The sequence below is a fragment of the Pseudophryne corroboree genome, chromosome 6 (assembly GCF_028390025.1).
Source record: "Pseudophryne corroboree isolate aPseCor3 chromosome 6, aPseCor3.hap2, whole genome shotgun sequence".
Lineage (NCBI taxonomy): Eukaryota > Metazoa > Chordata > Amphibia > Anura > Myobatrachidae > Pseudophryne > Pseudophryne corroboree.
This window is the reverse complement of record NC_086449.1, coordinates 24,059,729-24,078,976: the sequence shown is the minus strand read 5'-3', so window position 1 is coordinate 24,078,976 and position 19,248 is coordinate 24,059,729. Positions and strand designations below refer to the sequence as shown.

The 19,248-nt window shown below is 48.4% G+C and overlaps 1 protein-coding gene across 1 annotated transcript; it reads left to right on the top strand.

Moving 5' to 3' along the window:
- Positions 1–915: 915 nt before the first annotated feature.
- Positions 916–18,815, top strand: LOC134935917 (uncharacterized). Its single transcript, XM_063930770.1, has 3 exons — positions 916–1,798; positions 14,311–14,904; positions 17,212–18,815. The coding sequence occupies exons 1-2, from the start codon at positions 1,081–1,083 to the stop codon at positions 14,892–14,894; spliced, it is 1,302 nt and encodes a 433-aa protein (XP_063786840.1). The 5' UTR covers positions 916–1,080; the 3' UTR covers positions 14,895–14,904; positions 17,212–18,815.
- Positions 18,816–19,248: the final 433 nt, after the last annotated feature.

The following is a 19,248-nucleotide window of genomic DNA, read 5'->3' as shown; positions in this document are numbered from 1 at the left end:
TGCCCCACACCACACAGTGCCAGGTGTTACCCCTTCTCTGCCCCACACCACACAGTGCCAGGTGTTACCCCTCTCTGCCCTACACCACACAGTGCCAGGTGTTACCCCTCTCTGCCCTACACCACACAGTGACAGGTATTACCCCTTCTCTGCCCCACACCACACAGTGCTAGGTGTTACCCCTCTCTGTCCCACACCACACAGTGCCAGGTGTTACCCCTCTCTGCCCCACACCACACAGTGACAGGTATTACCCCTCTCTGCCCCACACCACAGTGCCAGGTGTTACCCCTCTCTGCCCCACACCACACAGTGCCAGGTGTTACCCCATCTCTGCCCCACACCACACAGTGCCAGGTGTTACCCCTCTCTGTCCCACCTGGGCTGGGAGGTGACTGAGATATCCTGTACACCTTCTCATGGGTATCACTGGGGCCCTCTATCAATGTATTGCGACGTTAGTACATATAGTGGGCGGTGAGGGGTGGCGATGTATTTTAATACTGTACATCCCACCCTATGTGACATATCCTGTATTCAGCTGTTAATAAATAGCCCCCAATACTAAAAAAGCGTCTTATCAGCCTTTTCCGCATGATTTCAGCTTGATAAATAGGCCCAAAGTGTGAAACTGGGTGCAGCTGCTTTCTGCAGTACATTAATCACTAATCACTAAGTATTCTCCTTAAAGGTCACAGTATAAATATATACACACACACATTCTGTCTGGGCCCCCATGGCGGCTCACCTATACTTGGCTATTTAATAATCTGCGTTTCATCATTTCCTCCTCTGTCTCTCTCCACTTACACTTCATTCAGACACTAACCCAAAATGTAAATATTAAATCAAACACCACGTCCTCATTAATGATTAATTGGCCCAGATAATAGTGAACTGAAGAGATAAGGGAGAGTGTGCTGAAAGCGGCCACTTCACGTAGTTACCATGAGACGAGGGGATGAAGAAACGAGAGACACCTGAGACAGAAGCGTTTATAGGGGACACCAGACCAGGAATAAACGGTGGGGACAACCAGTAGGCCAACAGAGTGACCCTAGATCTCAGCCATCCATAAATATGAACCTATCCCGATGGATTGCAACGGTCTTCCAAGCTCACAGACCAACATCTTCTCATCTCCATCTTCTGAACGAGAGCCAGCCTCTCCAGAATCTGCAGCCACCAAACCTGGCGGAGCAGGCCGGAGCTGGACCTATGGCTGCAGATGGACTGAATGCTCTATTCCAGGAGGCCATCTCTAGCCTGGGAGGGAAGGAGAGCGTGCTATTAGTGGGGGAGGCTGGATACGGCCCACAGAGCGATGGCGGCAACAGCGGGATTTTGGATGAACTGTCATTTGCCCTCTTTCAGCCACCCGATTGGCGTTATGTGCCGAGTAAAGAAGACAAAGTTCTTGAAGGACCTAACAAAGTTCTGAGCTCAGTCACGTCAACCTCTCCGTCTCAGTCCAGGACGCTGGAATTTCCAGTCATTTTGGCAGTTTTTCGGGAATCACTAGTGATGGAGGCTGCAAAGAATACGCTGGTGAGAGAGATATTGAGGGACGTTAGGGTGAGGACCAGCAGATCGACATGCAAGGTGGTCGGCATCATCTACACTAGAGAGCCTCTTGAAAAACAGAAAAACATGGAGTCCAAGGAGCGTCTCCGCAAGCTGATGGGTCAGGTCTTTACAGGACAGCTGTGGGGGGTCTGCTGCTACTCAAGTTCCCAGCCAAAATCCATCCGGGAGGTGAAGCTGACCATCATGGCCACACTGGAGGGGAGAAATAGAGGCAAGTGAAACTAACTGGTACTATATCCATACCATAAATGCATGGAATGTCACTGTGTCGGGTGGTCTTCAGTATGCCGGCGGTCGTGCTCCCGGCGACCAGCAAACCGGCGCCGGGAGCCCGACAGCCGGCATACCGACACTTATTCTCCCTCGTGGGGGTCCACGACCCCCCTGGAGGGAGAATAAAATAGTGTGGCGCGCGTAGCGTGCCACCGTGCCCGTAGCGTGGCGAGCGCAGCGAGCCCGCAAGGAGCTCATTTGCGCTCGCCACACTGTCGGTAAGCTGGCGGTCGGGCTCCCGGCGCCGGTATGCTGGTCGCCGGGAGCCCGACCGCCGGCATATCGTAGTGAACCCACTGTGTCACCCTGCAGGGGGAGGGTCTGGCTTATATCTTCTGTCTGTCTGTGTCAACCTGCAGGGGGAGGGGCAGGCTCGTAGCTCCCTTCTGTCTGTGTCACCCTGCAGGGGGAGGGACAGGCTCATAGCTCCCTTCTATGTCACCCTGCAGGGGGAGGGGCAGGCTCATAGCTCCCTTCTGCCTGTGTCACTGTGTCACCCTGCAGGGGGAGGGACAGGCTCATAGCTCCCTTCTGTCTATGTCACCCTGGAGGGGGAGGGGCAGGCTCATAGCTCCCTTCTGCCTGTGTCACTGTGTCACCCTGCAGGGGGAAGGACACGCTCATAGCTCCCTTCTGTCTGTGTCACTGTGTCACCCTGCAGGGGGAGGGAAAGGCTCATAGCCCCATTCTGTCTGTGTCACTCTGCAGAGGGAGGGACAGGCTCATATCTCTGTTCTGTCTGTGTCACTGTGTTATCCTGCAGGGGGAGGGTCAGGCTCATAGCTCTCGTTTGTCTGTGTCACTGTGTCACCCTGCAGGGGGAAGGGTCAGTCTAATAGCTCCTTTCTGTCTGTGTCACTCTGCAGGGGGAGGGTCATTCTCATAGCTCCTTTCTGTCTGTGTCACCCTGCAGGGGGAGGGACAGGCTCATAGCTCCCTTCTGTCTGTGTCACCCTGCAGGGGCAGGCTCATAGCTCCCTTCTGTCTGTGTCACTGCGTCACCCTGCAGGGGGAGGGACAGGATCATAGCTCTGTTCTCACTGTGTCACCCTGCAGGGGGAGGGTCAGTCTCATAGCTCCCTTCTGTCTGTGTCACTCTGCAGGGGGAGGGGGAGGCTCATAGCTCTCTTCTGTCTGTGTCACTGTGTCACCCTGCAGGGGGAGGGACAGGCTCATAGCTCCCTTCTGTCTGTGTCACTGTGTCACCCTGCAGGGGGAGGGACAGGCTCATAGCCCCCTCCAGTCTGTGTCACTGTGTCACCCTGCAAGGGGAGGGACAGGCTCATAGCTCCCTTCTGTCTGTGTCACTGTGTCACCCTGCAGGGGGAGGGACAGGCTCATAGCTTCCTTCTGTCTGTGTCACCCTGCAGCGGGAGGCTCATAGCTCCCTTCTGCCTGTGTCACCCTGCAGGGGGAGGGACAGGCTCATAGCTCCCTTCTGTCTATGTCACCCTGCAGGGGGAGGGGCAGGCTCATAGCTCCCTTCTGTCTGTGTCACCCTGCAGGGGGAGGGAAAGGCTCATATCTCTGTTCTGTCTGTGTCACTGTGTCACCCTGCAGGGGGAAGGGTCAGTCTCCTAGCTCCTTTCTGTCTGTGTCACTCTGCAGGGGGAGGGACAGGCTCATAGCTCCCTTCTGTCTGTGTCACCCTGCAGGGGGAGGGGAGGGCTCATAGCTCCCTTCTGTCTGTGTCACTCTGCAGGGGGAGGGTCATTCTCATAGCTCCTTTCTGTCTGTGTCACCCTGCAGGGGGAGGGACAGGCTCATAGCTCCCTTCTGTCTGTGTCACCCTGCAGGGGGAGGGGAGGGCTCATAGCTCCCTTCTGTCTGTCACCCTGCAGGGGGAGGGGCAGGCTCATAGCTCCCTTCTGTCTGTGTCACTGCGTCACCCTGCAGGGGGAGGGACAGGATCATAGCTCTGTTCTCACTGTGTCACCCTACAGGGGGAGGGTAAGTCTCATAGCTCCCTTCTGTCTGTGTCACTCTGCAGGGGGAGGGGCAGGCTCATAGCTCCCTTCTGTCTGTGTCACTGTGTCACCCTGCAGGGGGAGGGACAGGCTCATAGCCCCCTCCAGTCTGTGTCACTGTGTCACCCTGCAGGGGGAGGGACAGGCTCATAGCTCCCTTCTGTTTGTGTAACCCTGTAGCCAGCTTCTCTCTGTGAGAATATAAAAGTAGGAAAGTATGAGCTTGAAACCACTAAAGCATTGTTAATAGAAAACACTGAATGCAAACTTTGAACTCAGTATTGTTCACAGGGATTATTTATGAGGTTGACTCTGATGCGTGAACATCGGACACCTGAGTAACCCTCAGGTTAAGAAGCAATAACACAGAATTCACCCAGCACGTATAATGGACCTTTACATGAGATTTACATCCTATTATGATAGTGGAAATGCAGAGATCTCAGTTACATACATTTGCAAATAATAAGATTTTACTCACCGGTAAATCTATTTCTCGTAGTCCGTAGTGGATGCTGGGACTCCGTAAGGACCATGGGGATTAGCGGCTCCGCAGGAGACTGGGCACAACTAAAGAAAGCTATAGGACTACCTGGTGTGCACTGGCTCCTCCCACTAAGACCCTCCTCCAGACCTCAGTTAGGATACTGTGCCCGGAAGAGCTGACACAAATAGGAAGGATTTTGAATCCCGGGTAAGACTCATACCAGCCACACCAATCACACCGTATAACTCGTGATACTATACCCAGTTAACAGTATGAAATATAACTGAGCCTCTCAACAGATGGCTCAACAATAACCCTTTAGTTAGGCAATAACTATAAACAAGTATTGCAGACAATCCGCACTTGGGATGGGCGCCCAGCATCCACTACGGACTACGAGAAATAGATTTACCGGTGAGTAAAATCTTATTTTCTCTGACGTCCTAAGTGGATGCTGGGACTCCGTAAGGACCATGGGGATTATACCAAAGCTCCCAAACGAGCGGGAGAGTGCGGATGACTCTGCAGCACCGAATGAGCAAACTCTAGGTCCTCCTCAGCCAGGGTATCAAACTTGTAGACTGTTGCAAAAATGTTTGAACCCGACCAAGTAACAGCTCGGCAAAGTTGTAAAGCCGAGACCCCTCGGGCAGCCGCCCAAGAAGAGCCCACTTTCCTCGTGGAATGGGCTTTTACAGATTTAGAGTGCGGCAGTCCAGCCGCAGCATGTGCAAGTTGAATCGTGCTACAGATCCAGCGAGCAATAGTCTGCTTAGAAGCAGGAGCACCCAGCTTGTTGGGTGCATACAGGATCAATAGCGAGTCAGTTTTCCTGACTCCAGCCGTCCTGGAAACATATACTTTTCAGGGCCCTGACTACGTCCAGTAACTTGGAATCCTCCAAGTCCCAAGTAGCCGCAGGCACCACAATAGGTTGGCTCTAGAGATGAGCGGGTTCGGTTTCTCTGAATCCGAACCCGCCAGAACTTCATGTTTTTTTTCACGAGTCCGAGCGACTCGGATCTTCCCGCCTTGCTCGGTTAACCCGAGCGCGCCCGAACGTCATCATGACGCTGTCGGATTCTCGCGAGGCTCGGATTCTATCGCGAGACTCGGATTCTATATAAGGAGCCGCGCGTCGCCGCCATTTTCACACGTGCATTGAGATTGATAGGGAGAGGACGTGGCTGGCGTCCTCTCCGTTTAGACACTTGATTTACTAATTTTGGGGAGCATTAGGAGTACTCAGTAGTGTACAGTGCAGAGTTTTGCTGATAGTGACCAGTGACCACCACTTTTATTTATAATCCGTTCTCTGCCTGAAAAAAGCGATACACAGCACACAGTGACTCAGTCACATACATACCATATCTGTGTGCACTGCTCAGGCTCAGGCCAGTGTGCTGCATCATCTATATATATTATATATCTGTCTGACTGCTCAGATCACACAGCTTATAATTGTGGGGGAGACTGGGGAGCACTACTGCAGTGCCAGTTATAGGTTATAGCAGGAGCCAGGAGTACATAATATTATATTAAAATTAAACAGTGCACACTTTTGCTGCAGGAGTGCCACTGCCAGTGTGACTAGTGACCAGTGACCTGACCACCAGTATATAATATTAGTAGTATACTATCTCTTTATCAACCAGTCTATATTAGCAGCAGACACAGTACAGTGCGGTAGTTCACGGCTGTGGCTACCTCTGTGTCGGCACTCGGCAGCCCGTCCATAATTGTATATACCAGTGACCTAACCGTGGTTTTTTTTTCTTTCTTTATACATACATACTAGTTACGAGTATACTATCTCTTTATCAACCAGTCTATATATTAGCAGCAGACACAGTACAGTGCAGTAGTTCACGGCTGTGGCTACCTCTGTGTCGGCACTCGGCAGCCCGTCCATAATTGTATATACCAGTGACCTAACCGTGGTTTTTTTTTCTTTCTTTATACATACATACTAGTTACGAGTATACTATCTCTTTATCAACCAGTCTATATATTAGCAGCAGACACAGTACAGTGCGGTAGTTCACGGCTGTGGCTACCTCTGTGTCGGCACTCGGCAGCCCGTCCATAATTGTATATACCAGTGACCTAACCGTGTTTTTTTTTTCTTTCTTTATACATACATACTAGTTACGAGTATACTATCTCTTTATCAACCAGTCTATATATTAGCAGCAGACACAGTACAGTGCGGTAGTTCACGGCTGTGGCTACCTCTGTGTCGGCACTCGGCAGCCCGTCCATAATTGTATATACCACCTAACCGTGGTTTTTTTTTCTTTCTTTATACATACATACTAGTTACGAGTATACTATCTCTTTATCAACCAGTCTATATATTAGCAGCAGACACAGTACAGTGCGGTAGTTCACGGCTGTGGCTACCTCTGTGTCGGCACTCCGCAGCCCGTCCATAATTGTATATACCAGTGACCTAACCGTGGTTTTTTTTTCTTTCTTTATACATACATACTAGTTACGAGTATACTATCTCTTTATCAACCAGTCTATATATTAGCAGCAGACACAGTACAGTGCGGTAGTTCACGGCTGTGGCTACCTCTGTGTCGGCACTCGGCAGCCCGTCCATAATTGTATATACCAGTGACCTAACCGTGGTTTTTTTTTCTTTCTTTATACATACATACTAGTTACGAGTATACTATCTCTTTATCAACCAGTCTATATATTAGCAGCAGACACAGTACAGTGCGGTAGTTCACGGCTGTGGCTACCTCTGTGTCGGCACTCGGCAGCCCGTCCATAATTGTATATACCAGTGACCTAACCGTGGTTTTTTTTTCTTTCTTTATACATACATACTAGTTACGAGTATACTATCTCTTTATCAACCAGTCTATATATTAGCAGCAGACACAGTACAGTGCGGTAGTTCACGGCTGTGGCTACCTCTGTGTCGGCACTCGGCAGCCCGTCCATAATTGTATATACCAGTGACCTAACCGTGGTTTTTTTTTCTTTCTTTATACATACATACTAGTTACGAGTATACTATCTCTTTATCAACCAGTCTATATATTAGCAGCAGACACAGTACAGTGCGGTAGTTCACGGCTGTGGCTACCTCTGTGTCGGCACTCCGCAGCCCGTCCATAATTGTATATACCAGTGACCTAACCGTGGTTTTTTTTTCTTTCTTTATACATACATACTAGTTACGAGTATACTATCTCTTTATCAACCAGTCTATATATTAGCAGCAGACACAGTACAGTGCGGTAGTTCACGGCTGTGGCTACCTCTGTGTCGGCACTCGGCAGCCCGTCCATAATTGTATATACCAGTGACCTAACCGTGGTTTTTTTTTCTTTCTTTATACATACATACTAGTTACGAGTATACTATCTCTTTATCAACCAGTCTATATATTAGCAGCAGACACAGTACAGTGCGGTAGTTCACGGCTGTGGCTACCTCTGTGTCGGCACTCGGCAGCCCGTCCATAATTGTATATACCAGTGACCTAACCGTAGTTTTTTTTTCTTTCTTTATACATACATACTAGTTACGAGTATACTATCTCTTTATCAACCAGTCTATATATTAGCAGCAGACACAGTACAGTGCGGTAGTTCACGGCTGTGGCTACCTCTGTGTCGGCACTCGGCAGCCCGTCCATAATTGTATATACCAGTGACCTAACCGTGTTTTTTTTTTCTTTCTTTATACATACATACTAGTTACGAGTATACTATCTCTTTATCAACCAGTCTATATATTAGCAGCAGACACAGTACAGTGCGGTAGTTCACGGCAGTGGCTACCTCTATGTCGGCACTCGGCAGCCCGTCCATAATTGTATATACCAGTGACCTAACCGTGGTTTTTTTTTCTTTCTTTATACATACATACTAGTTACGAGTATACTATCTCTTTATCAACCAGTCTATATATTAGCAGCAGACACAGTACAGTGCGGTAGTTCACGGCTGTGGCTACCTCTGTGTCGGCACTCGGCAGCCCGTCCATAATTGTATACTAGTATCCAATCCATCCATCTCCATTGTTTACCTGAGGTGCCTTTTAGTTGTGCCTATTAAAATATGGAGAACAAAAATGTTGAGGTTCCAAAATTAGGGAAAGATCAAGATCCACTTCCACCTCGTGCTGAAGCTGCTGCCACTAGTCATGGCCGAGACGATGAAATGCCAGCAACGTCGTCTGCCAAGGCCGATGCCCAATGTCATAGTACAGAGCATGTCAAATCCAAAACAACCCGTCATATCAGTAAAAAGCCTCTTTTTTTCTTTGCGTCATGTGCTGTTTGGGGAGGGTTTTTTGGAAGGGACATCCTGCGTGACACTGCAGTGCCACTCCTAGATGGGCCCGGTGTTTGTGTCGGCCACTAGGGTCGCTAATCTTACTCACACAGCTACCTCATTGCGCCTCTTTTTTTCTTTGCGTCATGTGCTGTTTGGGAAGGGTTTTTTGGAAGGGCCATCCTGCGTGACACTGCAGTGCCACTCCTAGATGGGCCCGGTGTTTGTGTCGGCCACTAGGGTCGCTAATCTTACTCACACAGCTACCTCATTGCGCCTCTTTTTTTCTTTGCGTCATGTGCTGTTTGGGGAGGGTTTTTTGGAAGGGCCATCCTGCGTGACACTGCAGTGCCACTCCTAGATGGGCCCGGTGTTTGTGTCGGCCACTAGGGTCGCTAATCTTACTCACACAGCTACCTCATTGCGCCTCTTTTTTTCTTTGCGTCATGTGCTGTTTGGGGAGGGTTTTTTGGAAGGGACATCCTGCGTGACACTGCAGTGCCACTCCTAGATGGGCCCGGTGTTTGTGTCGGCCACTAGGGTCGCTTATCTTACTCACACAGCGACCTCGGTGCAAATTTTAGGACTAAAAATAATATTGTGAGGTGTGAGGTATTCAGAATAGACTGAAAATGAGTGTAAATTATGGTTTTTGAGGTTAATAATACTTTGGGATCAAAATGACCCCCAAATTCTATGATTTAAGCTGTTTTTTAGTGTTTTTGGAAAAAAACACCCGAATCCAAAACACACCCGAATCCGACAAAAATAATTCGGTGAGGTTTTGCCAAAACGCGTTCGAACCCAAAACACGGCCGCGGAACCGAACCCAAAACCAAAACACAAAACCCGAAAAATTTCAGGCGCTCATCTCTAGTTGGCTCATATGAAAAACTGATACCACCTTAGGAAGGAATTGGGAACGAGTCCTCAATTCCGCCTTATCCATATAAAATACAGATAAGGGCTTTTGTATGACAAAGCCGCCAATTCTGATACACGCCTGGCCGACGCCACGGCCCACAGCATGACCACTTTCCACGTGAGGTATTGTAGCTCCACAGATTTAAGTGGCTCAACCCAATGCGACTTCAGGAAATCCAACACCACGTTGAGATCCCACGGTGCCACTTGAGGCACAAACGGGGGCTGACTATGCAGCACTCCCTTAACAAAAGTCCGAACTTCAGGCAGTGAAGCCAGTTCTATTTTGGAAGAAAATCGATAGAGCCGAAATCTGGACCTTCATGGAACCCAATTTTAGGCCCATAGTCACCTCTGACTGTAGGAAGTGCAGAAATCGACCTAGCTGAAATTTCTCCTTTGGGGCCTTCCTGGCCTCACAGCACACAACATATTTCCACCATATGCGGTGATAATGGTTTGCGTTCACTTCTTTCCTAGCTTTAAATAGCGTAGGGATAACTTCCTCCGCAATGCCCTTTTCCTGCAGGATCCGGCGTTCAACCGCCATGCCGTCAAACGCAGCCGCGGTACATCTTGGAACAGAGACAGGCCCCCTGCTGCCGCAGGTCCTGTCTGAACGGCAGAGGCCATGGGTCCTCTGAGATCATTTCTTGGAGTTCTGGTTACCAAGCTCTTCTTGGCCAACCCGGAACAATGAGTATAGTTCTTACTCCTCTCCTTCTTATTATTCTCATTACCCTGGGTAAGAGAGGCAGAGAAGGGAACACATACACCGACTGGTACACCCACGGTGTTACCAGAGCGTCCACAGCTATCGCCTGAGGGTCCCTTGACCTGGCGCAATATCTTTGTAGCTTTTTGTTGAGGCGGGACGCCATCATGTCCACCTGTGGCCTTTCCCAACGGTGTACAATCATTTGGAAAACTTCTGGATGAAGTCCCCACTCTCCCGGGTGGAGGTCCTGTCTTCTGAGAAAGTCTGCTTCTCAGTTGTCCACTCCGGGAATGAACACTACTGACAGTGCTAACACATGATTTTCCGCCCATCGGAGAATCCTTGTGGCTTCTGCCATCGCCATCCTGCTTCTTGTGCCGCCCTGTCGGTTTACATGAGCGACCGCCGTGATGTTGTCTGACTGGATCAGCACCGGCCGGTGTTGAAGCAGGGGTCTAGCCTGACTTAGGGCATTGTAAATGGCCCTTAGTTCCAGAAAATTTATGTGTAGGGAAGTCTCCTGACTTTTCCATAGCCTTGGAAGTTTCTTCCCTGTGTGACTGCCCCCCAGCCTCGAAGGCTGGCATCCGTGGTCACCAGGACCCAGTCCTGTATGCCGAATCTGCGGCCCCCTAGAAGATGAGCACTCTGCAGCCACCACAACAGCGACACCCTGGCCCTTGGAGACAGGGTTATCCGCCGATGCATCTGAAGATGCGACCCGGACCACTTGTCCAACAGATCCCACTGGAAAATCCTTGCATGGGACCTGGCGAATGGAATTTCTTCGTAAGAAGCTACCATCCTTCCCAGGGCTCGCGTGCATTGATGCACCGACACCTGTATACGTATTAGGAGGTCTCCGTCTAGAGACGACAACTCCTTGGACTTCTCCTCCGGGAGAAACCCTTTTTATCCTGTTCTGTGTCCAGAACCATACCCAGGAACAGTAGACGCGTCGTAGGAACCAGCTGCGACTTTGGAATATTCAGAATCCAGCCGTGCTGTTGTAGCACTTCCCGAGATAGTGCTACTCCGCCGAACAACTGCTCCCTGGACCTCGCCTTTATAAGGAGATCGTCCAAGTACGGGATAATTATTTCGGCCATTACCTTGGTAAATACCTCGGTGCCGGGGACAGACCAACGGCAACGTCTGGAATTGGTAATGACAATCCTGTACCACAATTTTGAGGTACTCCTGGTGAAGAGGGTAAATAGGGACATGCAGGTAAGCATCCTTGATGTCCAGTGATACCATGAAATTCTCTAGGCTTGCAATAATCGCCCTGAGCGATTCCATTTTGAACTTGAACCTTCGTATATAAGTGTTCAAGGCTTTCAATTTTAGAATGGGTCTCACCGAACTGTCTGGTTTCGGTACCACAACATTTTGGAATAGTAACCCCGGCCTTGTTGAAGGAGGGGTACCTTGATTTCACCTGCTGGAAGTACAGCTTGTGAATTGCCGCCAGTACTACCTTTCTCCGAGGGCAGCAGGCAAGGCTGATGTGAGGTAACGGCGAGGGGGAGTCGCCTCGAACTCCAGCCTGTATCCCTGTTATACTATTTGCAGAACCTAGGGATCCACCTGTGGGCAAGCCCACTGGTCCCTGAAGTTCCCGAGACGCGCCCCTACCGCACCTGTCTCCACCTGTGGAGCCCCAACGTCATGCGGTGGTCTCAGAGGAAGCGGAGGAAGATTTTTGATCCTGGGAACTGGCTGCTGGTGCAGCTTTTTCCTTCTTCCCTTGTCTCTGTGCAGAAAGGAAGCGCCTTTGACCCGCTTGCTTTTCTGAAGCCGAAGGACTGTACCTGAAAATACAGTGCTTTCTTAGGCTGTGAGGAAACCTGAGGTAAAAAATTTTCTTCCCAGCTGTTGCTGTGGATACGAGGTCCCAGAGACCATCCCCAAACAATTCCTCACCCTTATAAGGCAGAATCTCCATGTGCCTTTTATAGGCAGCATCACCTGTCCACTGCCGGGTTTCTAATACCCTCCTGGCAGAATAGACATTGCATTAATTCTGGATGCCAGCCGGCAAATATCCCTCTGTGCATCCTTTATATCTAAGACGGCGTCTTTAATATGCTCTATGTTAGCAAACTATTATCCCTGTCTTAGAGTATTAATATTATCTGACTGGGTATCAGACCACGCTGCAGCAGCACTATTTATGCTGAGGCAATTGCAGGTCTCAGTATATAACCTGAGTGTGTATATACAGACTTCAGGATAGCCTCCTGCTTTTTATCAGCAGGCTCCTTCAAGGTGGCTGTATCCTTAAGACGGCAGTGCCACCTTTTTTGACAAACGTGTGAGCGCCTTATCCACCCTAAGGGATATCTCCCAACGTGACCTATCCTCTGGCGGGAAAGGGTACGCCATCAGTAACTTTTTAGAAATTACCAGTTTCTTATTGGGGGAACCCACGCTACTTTACACACTTCATTCATTCATCTGATGGGGGAACAAAACACTGGCTGCTTTTTCTCCCCAAAAATAAAACCCCTTTTATGTGGTACTTGGGTTCATGTCAGAAATGCGTAACACATTTTTCATTGCCGAGATCATGTAACGGATGTTCCTAGTGGATTGTGTATATGTCTCAACCTCGTCGACACTGGAGTCAGACTCCGTGTCGACATCTGTGTCTGCCATCTGAGGTAACGGGCGCTTTTTTGAGCCCCTGATGGCCTTTGAGACGCCTGGGCAGGCGCGGGCTGAGAAGCCGGCTGTCCCACAGCTGTTTTACGTCATCCAGCCTTCTATGTAAGGAGTTGACATTGTCGGTTAATACCTTCCACCTATCCATCCACTCTGGTGTCGGCCCCACAGGGGGCGACATCCCATTTATCGGCCTCTGCTCCACCTCCACGTAACCTTCCTCATCCCATATGTCGACACAGCAGTACCGACACACAGCACACACACAGGGAATGCTCTGACTGAGGACAGGACCCCACAAAGTCCTTTGGGGAGACAAAGAGAGAGTATGCCAGCACACACCAGAGCGCTATATAATACAGGGATTAACACTATAACTGAGTGATTTTTCCCCCAATAGCTGCTTGTATAAACAATATTGCGCCTAAATTTAGTGCCCCCCCTCTCTTTTTAACCCTTTGAGCCTGAAAACTACAGGGGAGAGCCTGGGGAGCTGTCTTTCAGCTGCACTGTGAAGAGAAAATGGCGCCAGTGTGCTGAGGGAGATAGCTCCGCCCCTTTTTCGCTGACTTTTCTCCCGCTTTTTTATGGATTCTGGCAGGGGTATTTATCACATATATAGCCTCTGGGGCTATATATTGTGATGATTTTGCCAGGCAAGGTGTTTATATTGCTGCTCAGGGCGCCCCCCCCCCAGCGCCCTGCACCCATCAGTGACCGGAGTGTGAGGTGTGCATGAGGAGCAATGGCGCACAGCTGCAGTGCTGTGCGCTACCTTGGTGAAGACTGAAGTCTTCTGCCGCCGATTTTCCGGAACACTTCTTGCTTCTGGCTCTGTAAGGGGGCCGGCGGCGCGGCTCCGGGACCGAACATCAATGGCCGGTTCCATGCGGTCGATCCCTCTGGAGCTAATGGTGTCCAGTAGCCTAAGAAGCCCAAGCTACCACCAGTTATGTAGGTTCGCTTCTTCTCCCCTTAGTCCCTCGCTGCAGTGAGTCTGTTGCCAGCAGATCTCACTGTAAAATAAAAAACCTAAAATATACTTTCTTTCTAGGAGCTCAGGAGAGCCCCTAGTGTGCATCCAGCTCAGCCGGGCACAAGAATCTAACTGAGGTCTGGAGGAGGGTCTTAGTGGGAGGAGCCAGTGCACACCAGGTAGTCCTAAAGCTTTCTTTAGTTGTGCCCAGTCTCCTGCGGAGCCGCTAATCCCCATGGTCCTTACGGAGTCCCAGCATCCACTTAGGACGTCAGAGAAATATGTTTAAGCCTCCCCGTGTTACCTTTTGGGGGATTATTAGTGTTAGCAGAGTGTTGCTCTTGTAGTTCCCTGTAGCCTGACCAGGAAAAGCAAGGCAGATACTTTCTAAGTTTCTTTCTCTCATTTCACAGACCACGATGACTACACAGAAGACCAAATGATGGGGCTGGATACTTCATTCCGGGATCTAGTCTGCCGGCTGGGAGGCAAAGAAAGATTCCTTCTTCTCGGGAACATCTGCACGTCTGTTCGTCCTTCCGAGAAAGCTGGGATCTTCAGAGAAGTCTCCAAAGCCCTTTTTGATGACCACTATGAAGCGGTGGAGTATGAGGAAGTGATATCGAACTCTGGGAAGGACATGAGGCCATCTGAGTGCATTCAGCTCCCCAAACCCAAGTCCTTCCCCTACCCTCTAATCCTGGTGGCCTTTCGTTCAACATTTCTGAGAGAAGACATCAACAGGCCTCAGGTCAAGGAGATATTGGTCGATGTCAAGACCAGGGTGAAGATGTCTTCTACGTGTGTGATCGGTGTGGTTTATAGCCATGAGCCTCTGGAACTGTCTGAGGAGCAGGAGTTCCACATTCTGCTGCAGAAGATTTTGAGTAAGACCTTCAGTTGTCCCATAGGGGTCTGCAGCTTCGTGAGGAACAACCTGGAGTCAGCAGAGGGGGTGAAGAGATGTGTCTGCCATGTCCTAAAGCAGAGGAACTGATCTATCTCATGTGGGTGGATATACAGCCTATATAATATGATATATATAACATATAAAATGTAAAATCTGTGGTTAACCAAAGGGCCCACCTTGTGTCTATCCTAGGGCCCAGCCTAATACAGAGGAGTCATGACCACAGCAATCCCTTCATGTCTACAAGATGTCATATTTAGGGCCTGGTTTATTTTATTAGCTTCTAAATTATATATTTAGGGTGCCAATTACACAGCAGCTCACTCTTATATATACATGTAGACCTATATTCTACCTTAATACCTCACATGCCACCATATACCAACATAATACCTCACGTGCCACCATATACCCACATAATACCTCACGTGCCATCATATAGCCCCATATACCCACATAATACATCACATGCCACCATATAACACCATATATCCACAAAATACATAACATGCCACCATATAACCCCATATATCCCCACATAATACCTCACTTTCCACCATATACCCACAAAATACATCACATGCCACCATATAGCCCCTTATACCCACATAATACCTCACTTACCATCATATAGCCCCATATACCCACATAATACATTACATGCCACCATATAACACCATATACCCACAAAATACATAACATGCCACCATATATTCCCACATAATACCTCACGTGCCACCATATACCCACATAATACCTCACGTGCCACCATATACCCACAAAATACATAACATGCCACCATATAACCCCATATATTCCCACATAATACCTCACATGCCACTATATACCCACAAAATACCTCACATGCCACCATACAGCCCCATATACCCACATTATACATTACATGCTACCATACAGCCCCATATATTCTCACATAAAACATTATATGTCACCATATAGCACCATATTCCCACATAATACCTCATGTAACACCATATAGCCCCATATACCCACATAATACCTCACGTGCCACCATATACCCACATAATACCTCACGTGCCACCATATACCCACATAATACCTCACGTGCCACCATATAGCTCCATATAACCATATAATACATCACATGCCACCATGTAGGCCAATATATTCCCACATAATACCTCACGTGCCACCATATAGCCCCATATACCCACATGATACATCACATCCCACCATATAGTCCCATATACCCAAATAATACCTCACATGCCACCATACAGCCCCATATACATCTATCTATCTATCTATCTATCTATCTATCTATCTATCTATCTATCTATCTATCTATCCTGAATGACCATATTAAAACTTCCCCTATTGAGCTGTCTTTAGCTTGATCACCAGAATGTCACAGAATTCAGTAGTTAGGACACGGGAAGACGAATTCTGCAAAACAAAATAATACAGTAATAATAATGTAATGCAGAAAGTCACCAGTAGGGGGGAATATGGCGCTGTACAATGTGAAAACATCAGGAAAATGGACAAATGAATAACAAGACTACGCTGTAATGAACGATTATCTTTATTACTCTACACTAATGATAACAGAGCAATAATACATTTGTCTGTCCATTTTCACATTGTACAGCGGCTTATCCCTCCCGGGGGCCTGCGTTCAGGTTTATATAGTTTAATATCGGCTTCATATAGGTTAAGAATTTGCACTAACAGGCCCCATACGTGTGTTAAAAAACAATAATAATAATAATTTTATTTATATAGCGCTCTTTCTCCAACACGACTCCAGGCGCTTATGCCGTCACAGTGCCGGGGGCTATTCAACATCTCCAGAGTGTCGGGCACGCCCCCAGTGGGATGTAAACTGGAGTTTTCCTCAAAGCTTCGTTCCCTTTCTGGTGAGGCTCCAACCCCTTTTCGGACAGGCGTATCGTAGGCCTGTCCGGAGACCCGTTTTCTCTCTGCTTTATAAATAATAATATTTGCCGTGTAATTTATGTGTTACGCATTGTGCTATTCAGCACCCTGTGCCGGCCACGTCTCCTGAGCGCATGACATCGTGCGGAGGGGGCGGAGTCAGCAGCAGCGGGAAAGAAAGTGCTGTCCAGAGCATCCTCAGCTCCAGGGGGGGGGGGGGGGGCTGTGAGAGCTGCAGTGTGCACATCTGAAGCATCCAAAGGACACTCCTGCGTCACTGCAGCGGCCATTCTAGCTGCAGGGGCCGTGGATGAGCGGTCACCCACAGTGTGGCACCGCTTTCCCACCCCTGTTTACGGCACTGATCACATTGCTTTTCCCGCATGGTGAGGAAGTAAAACACATGGAAATTATGATTTTGGGGGTTTATTGTATATCGTATGTCACCTTTTTTATGCTAATTTGTTGTATTTCCTCATTATAGATCACATCTCCCCATATTGCTTCCTGCCCATTGTAACCCATGAGGCGCGCCCAAGATGGCTGCCCTGCCTAGTGCTATCAGGGGTAGCATGAACAATCTGTGGGACTGGATTAGCGATGCTAACAGGGTCTCCTTTACTATGTACTCTACATTCAGGGCGGGATATAGTGATCAAACCTCCAAAATCTGCCGTTTTCAGAGGATTGCCGCAATACCCATGTGTATCAAGCTCCGGAAAGCGAAACTCTACAGGGCTTGTGCGCAATAGGCAAAGCCGCCTATAGAAGCCTATGGGATTATACATCAGGTCTGCTGTTTATCTTCCCTAAAGGAAATACATAATGAGGACGCTGGGATTTGAACATGAGATCGCCGAATCTGGTGTGGAGAGGGAGCGGGAAGTGTTTTCGGTAACGTGTCACATTCCTCTGCCCTTATCAAATACATTTCGTGCTGTGTCACAGTGCCACCAGGCAGCCAGTGTCCGCACATCCACTACTACTGCAGGGAAAGCGCTGTGATTTATTATATAACGGCGTCACTTTACTGAGGCTGCAGTTATAATAGTTGGGCTGCAATTGCGTGCAAACGGCTGCTGGGATCCCATTAATTTTCAAATGTGCTTGCACGTATACCGGCAATTATTGATCATGTAGATCTTAAAAACGAGCACTTACACAGGGTAACGTCTCCACAAAATTGGTCAGATCGCCGTTACGCGCAATGCTGCATCGAATAATCGCCGTATTAAACACGTCAAATGTTATTGTGCCACCTCCTGCCTAGATCTTATAGATTTTTCTGCCTCCACCTCATTAAGGGGCATATTTCTTATAGAATGCGTTGTTCGCCCAAATATTGAGTATCCTTTTCACCGCATACTGTAGGTGCAGTTGCGGGGTTGCGATTTGTGAGGAGGAGGGTTCGGAGCAATTAATTGTGTCAATGCAGCCCCATCCCCGCTTCTCAGAACCAAGGCATCGGGAAAGGGGAGGGATCTATGAGGATGGTGATGAGCGAAACGCGTCTATATACAGAAGTGATCAGTGCAAGTTCTTTTTGGGATACCACAATAACAGATGGTCTGGTGTAAAACAATCCAGCATTATTTCTAATATATATATATATATATATATATATATATACACACACTATTTTTGTGAAACGCGTGAAAATATTTGATAAAATGGTTTTGATTCATTCCCTCCTGCTTATACAGTCACTGTTGGGTTAAAGAACATACAGAATGGCGTCTGTGTCTGTATGGGAGGTGGTGGAGACTGATGTTGGCTTACAAACCTGTTTACACAGTGGGAGATAGAGAGAGAGGCGGGGAAAGAGATAGGAGGAGTGTGTGTGGTATGGGATGGACAGCCTGGGGGAGGGACGGGGGGACTGCTCAGTGGTCTCTCCAATATCTTCTTGCTTCTTTGTTTCATAAACAAATCGAAAAGTTAATTCTGTCATTTTTAAAATGTATTGCACTATTTTCTTATCGGTTATTGATAGCCCTATACCTGTAGAGTGTAAGCTCTTGGGAACACGCACTTTCTTCTGTCCCAATGCTGATTGTTTACTAACTAAAATAAATGCAAATATTTAAAGACGTCTGTGAGATTTTTTGTTCATTGACTGACTGTCGCTAGTGTACTTTATGCTGAATAGATTACAGCGGTAAACAGCCCCCCCCCACATCCCCCTCCCCCCTCCCAGCACCAATTGATGCTGTGGTGCAATCAGTGCAGTTCTGCTTTGTGACACTCTTATACTATTCGGCACCAGGGTCACCGGAGCTTGCAATCTAATGGTGAAACAGAAGAATCGTTTGCATATTGGCCTTGTACGGCAGGACGCTTGGGGGTAAATTTACTAAGATGGGAGTTCTATTTGGGATGGGATGTTACCCATAGCAACCAATCAGATTCTACTTCTCATTTATCTAGCACCTTCTTCAAGATAATACCTGGAATATGATTGGTTGCTATGGGCAGCATCTCATGTTAAATAGAACTCCCATCTTAGTAAATGTCCCCCTTG